The sequence below is a fragment of the Amblyomma maculatum genome, chromosome 8 (assembly GCF_055883805.1).
Source record: "Amblyomma maculatum isolate TAMU_Amacu chromosome 8, ASM5588380v1, whole genome shotgun sequence".
NCBI classification, from domain to species: Eukaryota; Metazoa; Arthropoda; class Arachnida; order Ixodida; family Ixodidae; genus Amblyomma; species Amblyomma maculatum.
The window spans coordinates 125,881,756-125,888,494 of record NC_139351.1 but is presented as its reverse complement, the minus strand read 5'-3'; the positions used below and the strand labels follow the sequence as shown (position 1 = coordinate 125,888,494).

General features: G+C 46.0%; 1 protein-coding gene across 1 annotated transcript; it reads right to left on the bottom strand.

The window, feature by feature from the left end:
• Nucleotides 1-2,238: 2,238 nt before the first annotated feature.
• LOC146182496 (uncharacterized) lies at nucleotides 2,239-3,952 on the bottom strand. Its single transcript, XM_084577622.1, has one exon. It carries the CDS (start codon nucleotides 3,450-3,452, stop codon nucleotides 2,265-2,267), a length of 1,188 nt encoding a protein of 395 aa, XP_084433748.1. The 5' UTR covers nucleotides 3,453-3,952; the 3' UTR covers nucleotides 2,239-2,264.
• Between the last annotated feature and the right edge of the window lie 2,787 nt (nucleotides 3,953-6,739).

Here is a 6,739-nt window from a genome sequence, read left to right as displayed (position 1 = left end):
CCTAAAAATTTGTGTTCTTGCTTTATCGGGAGTATGGTTTCATTTAGGTGCAGGGTGGGATTGAGCTGCAGGCCTCTCCTCAGAGAGAAAAGAACGGCAACTGTTTTCTGAGGCGAGAACCTAAATCCATTTTTATCTGCCCAATTACTCAGTTTCTTTAATGCTAGTTGTATCTGTCGTTCACACGTCGATAGGCTGAATGATGTGCATGCGATTTGTAGGTCGTCAACATAAAGTGAGTACATAACAGACTGTGGGATTACTTTGGCTATGGAATTCGTTTTTACAATGAAAAGTGTAGTACTTAATATGCATCCTTGCGGTACTCCGTTCTCTTGTGTAAAGTTCCTCGAGAGTGTAGAACCGAGGCGTACTTGGAACGAGCGGTCGGACAAAAAATCTTTTAAGCAGTTCAACATTCTGCCGCGGATTCCTAGATCTGCCAGATCGCGAAGTATCCCAAATCGCCAGGTGGTGTCGTACGCTTTTTCCATATCAAAGAAAACTGCAAGACAGTGCTGTTTATGTATGAAGGCTTCTCGGACTGTGTTTTCAAGCCGAACTAGATGATCCAGTGTTGAACAAGCTCTTCTGAAGCCGCACTGGTGGGTATCAAGGAGTTCACGAGCTTCAAGAATGAACATTAACCTGGTATTGACTATGCTTTCGAATGATTTGGCAAGGCAACTAGTTAGGGCTATTGGCCTGTAACTAGTAGGAGAGTTTGGCAGTTTTCCAGGCTTCAGGAATGGTACAATGACAGCCTTCTTCCAAGCATCAGGCATTTTGCCTGACACCCAGATTTTGTTAAAAAATTTCAGGAGTGCTTCTACTGCAGGTTCGGTCAGATGGGCTAGCATTTCATAGTGTATCTCATCGGGGCCTGGTGCAGTTTTCTTGCCATTAGTTAATACTCTATGGAGTTCCTGAACTGTAATTAAGTTATTGTAGGGCTCGTTGGTATAACCATTTGTAGGAAGTCTCTGTTTTTCTGCCGTGTTTTTATACTTTAAGAAGGAGTCTGTGTAATGTAGGGAACTAGAAACATGAGAGAAGTGTTCTCCCAATAGGTCAGCCTGCTCGAGTATACTTGTTTGTGCATCAGGGGGTGTAAGGAAAGGAACTGCAAAAGGAGAGAATTTGCCATCGAGTTTGCGGACTTGCTCCCACATTTTCTTTGCTGTGACGGAACTGTTTATTGAAGACACATAACCTTGCCAAGATCTTTTTTCAGCATCACGTCGAATATTTCGAGCCTTAGCCCTTGCCTTTTTATATTTAATTAGATTTTCCTGTGTAGGGTATCGACGAAAAATTCCCCAGGCTTTGTTCTGCTTCTTTTTGGCCTCTCTACATTCCTTTGTATACCATATCTTTCCATTCCTTCGTACTATTCCCGAAGTCATGGGGATGGCTAAATGAGCAGCGGCAATGATACATTCTGTGAACTTTTCATTTTGCTCGTTGACATCGAGGCTGTCCGAAAAGAGTTTTTCTAAAGCGGCATGTTTTTGGAAGAGTGCCCAGTCGGCTAGATACAGTTTCCAACGCCGTGGTTTAGTAAAGGTGATTAATGGTGACGATGTTAGACTGATAATGATGGGAAGATGATCGCTTCCATAAGGGTTGTCAATAACATTCCATCTAAAATCAGTGAAAAGACTTGGTGAACAAAAGGACAAATCAATGCAACTCATTTTTCCAGTGCTTGAAGAACAGTAAGTGTGTTTGCCCGTGTTCAGGAGGCAAACATTGTTGTTGAGAATAAAATCTTCTAAAATCCGACCTCTGGCGTCCGTTTTTTCGCTTCCCCAAAAGGGTGAATGAGCATTAAAATCCCCTACTAAAATATATGGCTCCGGTAGTTGCATTAAGATTGCTTGTAAATCATTAAGTGTGATAGTGAAATGAGGTTCGATGTATAAAGAACATATTGTTATTGTTTTAAAATGCACCACGGTGACTGCAACAGCTTCAATTGAGGTTTTAAGGTTGATTCCTCGTGTCGCAACGCCACCTTGGACCACAATAGCAGTGCCTCCGGAGAGCCTGCTTGAATTCTGTCGGTCACAACGGAAGACTTGATATTTTTTAAGAAAGCTTTTGTTCTGTGGTCCGAGATTGGTCTCCTGGAGACACAACGCAACTGGAGAAAATGAATTTAAAATGTCAGTTATATCAGTGTAGTTGTGTAAAAGCCCGCGACAGTTCCAGTGAACTAGAAATGTCATGGTGGTGGATTAGTTGGGGATAGGGTTGGAAATCTATGTTGTTGGGTCTTTTGGACCCGTTATTGGGACTTTGTCCCTTCTTTTGCGCTCAAGAGAGCTTTGCCGCCGCTGCTGCGGAGGCGAGGGGGGCGATGTGTCCATCACATCTTCAGATGTGCTGGACCTTCGTGCAGAAGGCACGGATACATTTGTTTTTGACCTCGCCCCTTGGGGCAAGGCCTTTAGGCCTGCTGACCTGGGGGTCGGCATGACCTGTTTTGGGGGTAGTGGAGTAGCACTAGCTACATCCACAGGGGGCGCGGATGGCCCTGCACCACTGTCACTAGACGTGACCTGGGCAGATGCCGAGGTCTGCGATGACGCTGCGCCCTGTTGCGTCATCACAGAGTAAGTTGGATTCTGCACCAACGAAAGCCGCTTTCTTGCCTCTCCGAAAGTAATATTCTCCGTGACTTTCAAGGTTACAATCTCTTTTTCCTTTTTCCATGTAGGGCAAGATCGTGAGTAGGCTGGATGATTGCCTTCACAGTTTACGCAAACGTTTGCTTCGGTGTTACAGTTGTCTGTGCTATGTTCGTTGGAGGCACATTTTGCGCAGGTGAGGCGGCCTCGGCAGCTCTGGGAGCTGTGGCCATATCTTTGGCAATTATAGCAGCGGCGTGGGTTGGGAATGTACGGTCTGAGCTTGAGTTTTTGGTAGCCTACTTCAACTGCGTCAGGAAGGGTGCTCAGTGCAAATGTTAGCACAATGTGTTTAGTCTGAATCTCGTTATTGTCTCTCCTAATTTTGATTCGATAGACATTGGTTACATTTTGGTCTCTTAGTCCTTCTAGTAATTCCTCCTCAGTCACGTATTTGAGATCATTATCTGAAATGACTCCACGAACTGTATTGAGTGACCTGTGGGGGCTGATTGAGACAGGGATGTCCCCGAACGACGTAACGGTTGTTAGCTTTTCACTCTGATGGTTATACAGCACTTCTAGGAGGAGGTCACCATTTGGTAGTTTCTTAATTTTGTAGCCCTGACCTATGGCACCTGTGAGCGTCTTTGTCACTAGGAATGGCGAGATCTGACGGGCAGTTTTTTCTGCATGTTCTGAGTGCACGACATGGAAGCGGGGAAAGCTGTTGACATGTTTCGTAAAGAACTTGCTTGTCACATCGGTGCGCCCTCTCTTACTGGGAGGGCGATCAGTTTTAGAAATAAAAGAGGCCATGTAATTCAATTTTTGTTCGGTTATGATGCCAGCCACCCACCATGGAGTCCAACAAGGGGACGAGACAGGAGCTTGAGCAAGCACCCTGCCCACGCCAGCTGTACATCCTAACTATAACCTAATATGGTGCAACACAGGGTGGTTACTCCACACAAGGTTAACCCTCGCCGCCGGGAAGTAAGGGAAAAACTAAGAAGAGAGTAGAGGACAGGAGAGCTTTAGGACAGACGATAGGAAAGCGAAAGATGGAGGGGGAGGATAGGAAAAGGCGACTGCCGATTTCCCCCAGGTGGGTCAGCCTGGAGGTGCCGTCTATGGGAAGCGTGGGCCAAAGTGGTGTGTTGCCTCCGCCGAGGGGCCTCAAAGGTCCAAACACTCGGCATCGGCTCAACCACCAGGATCCCCTTTTCCCCAGACACGACGATGCCACGCACGGCTAAGCGTGGGTGCTCGGGGTCCGTGGTGTCGCACAAAACACACAAACACCTGCTTTAACAGGTGCCCCCTGCGGGGGCGAACGGCTTGCAGTTTTATTCCAAGCGAGAGATCGAGGGACTCAGAAACGTAGAAAGTACAGTTGAATTCACAATCAGAATGAATAATTTGTTTGACGCACTAAATCGCAGACATGCAAACTAAGGCCTGAGGTTGGGTGGTCAGGATTTTAAGGTGCTGGAGTCTTCTTTACAGTGGCTAAATGAGTGGCAGAAAGACGTCAAGGCTGGAAAAATTGATCCCCGTAGCTTTTTATCGGACTCAACTGCTGAAGGGCTGCGAGTGACAATTCTTTCAACAATCCAGCTTTCTGCACACCTCCTGGAAACATGTAACTTCAAGTACGTCTTGACCGCAAAATTTAATCAGGATGCCCTGGAAAAATTTTTTGGCGTAATCCGTCATGCAGGTGGCCAAAATGAACACCCCTGCCTGCCAAATTTTCTGCAGCTTTACAATATGCTGTCTATTTACAGTCTCATGAGACCTCCTAAGTACGGGAATTGCCAGTTGGAGGCTAAAGAAGAACCACGTCTGCTGAGTCTGTCTGATCTGACAGCCGCATTTTTGGAAGATGCGCCCAGTAAGTCTCGATTGGAAGAGCTTAAGGCAAGACTTGATAGCTATGTGGAGAGCGAAATTGAATGCGAGGCTGTGTTTGAGAATGTCTCCGTGGAAAGCAGTGTGACAGACTGCATTATTTACTATGTGACAGGCTTTCTGACGAGGAAGCTACTGAAAACCACTAGTTGTTCAAAGTGTAGACTAGGGTTAGTAGCCACAGATGATGTGGCAAGAAAGCCTGAAGCAGCTCTCGTTTTATGCAAAACACGTGGAGGGCTTAAACATCCTCACTCTGCGCTCTTCTACTTCATGAAGCAGACAGAAGAAATATTCCAGAAGCACGCTGACGATAAACAAGTGTACGACATAGCCATAGACTATGCGCTAGAAAACTTCACTCTATCTTTTCCATGTGCGGAACACAAAAGAGATATAATGGCACAAGTGTTGCACTATTACGTAGGATTGCGAATGCGCCAATACTGCAAACAGCTCAAGAAAAATGAGCCGAACAAAAGCCAGAACCTTCGAAAACTGTCAAAGCTGGCATAAGCAGTAGTCCGACTTTCTATTGAATGTAATTGGCTCCCATGAGATGATAACCTCATCAAAATTGAACGTAAGATGAATGCTCCAAGTATTATTATTAGGAAACCAGCCAGCACGCAACTAAAAGGTCATGAGATGTTCGATACGAACTATTTATTAAAAACCGAGAAAGAAAAATTTCTTAACGCGCGCTGAGCGCCTGCAGTCAACGTTTAAGTTGCTGGGCTGTCCGGCTTTTCCACTCACAGTACAGACTCCTCACAACCCTCATTTGGATCAAAATATTTTATTGAAAAGCAAAACATGCGTATTTTCACGTCTCAAACAAAGCTAAGTGTTCACTGCAAAAAAAAAAAAAAAAAAAAAAAAAATCTTCTGCCTTCTGTTACATGTCATTCGGCCTGCTTGATCATCCTTATATTATGATGACCCTGCATGCAAATCTTAGCGAAAGATTCACATTTTTTGGTGAGGTGTGGTTAAAGATATGTATTACTTGTACAGTAGGTACAGCTTTGCAATGTGTCGTGTATTTTTTTTCTACTGTTGCTGTAAATATTTTGTTAACAATATCGTCACTACTGTATTTGTCCCTATTTAACAAGTGCTATCATTGCTCATTATTTCCCTGCTTCACTGGCGTTTGTCAAAATAAATCATGTGTATCCCAGACTCTGCCAATTTACTTGCCTCATTTCCTCTGCGCTGCAGAATCGCATCTGCAGCTTGTCTGTAGCTTCACACAAGTACTAGCTTGATATTAAAAGTATAGATATATATATTGCCTAGCCTCATGAACCGAGTGGGTGGCATTAGGTATGAGAAAAATAAATATTAAAATGGTGAACATAGATTATATTAAATAGCGCTGCGCCGCCCCACAGCACCTAACCATTGCGTCAGCAGTTCGGTATATCGCGATCAACGGCGATTTCGCGCTCAAAACCGCTTATATTTGATTGGCATGCACACTAAGGTGTTTCGCGCCAACAGTGCCATGTAACATTAATGGTATCCGCTTAAGGCGAGTAAATGCAGCGTCAGAGTTCACATGATCACCCATAGGGCAGGACGAGAAACAGGCTAGACGACCGGCACGGGCGGCCCTACTCACGCTAGCGCCATCTCGGGGCGGACGACGGAAGTTGGTACAAATGTTTGCCGCCTCCGGAGGCGTCGTCGTATCACCTAAAGTACTTCTAACACCGTGGTGTAGACAACCCCCACACCTCAGAGTGGAGCCTGGTGAAGACTGGCCCATGGCTTGGTTGGTTCATAGGAAGGGAAAGGCGCAGTAACTGTCACACTTGCTTGTGGACACCTGAACCGCGCCGTAAAGGAAGGGATGAAGGTGGGAGTGAAAGGGGGGCCGTAGTGGAGGGCTAAGGGGGGCCGTAGTGGTTCACAGGAAGGAAAAGGCGCAGTATCTGTCACACTTGCTCTGTGGACACCTCAACCAGGCCATAGGGGAAGGGAGGAAGGTGGAAGTGAAAGTGGAGAGAAAAAGGAGCCGTAGTGGAGGTCTGCGGAGAAATTTCGACCACCTGGGGATCTTTAACGTGCGCTGACATCGCACAGCACACGGACGCCACTTCGTTTCGCCTCCATCGAAACGCAGCCGCCGAGGTCGGGATTCGATCCCGGGAACTCCGGCACAGTGGTCGGGCGTCTTAGCACTG

Coding starts and splice junctions, on each gene's coding strand:
- LOC146182496 (XM_084577622.1), bottom strand. CDS start 3,452: ATGGCCTCTTTTATTTCTAAAACTGATCGCCCTCCCAGTAAGAGAGGG.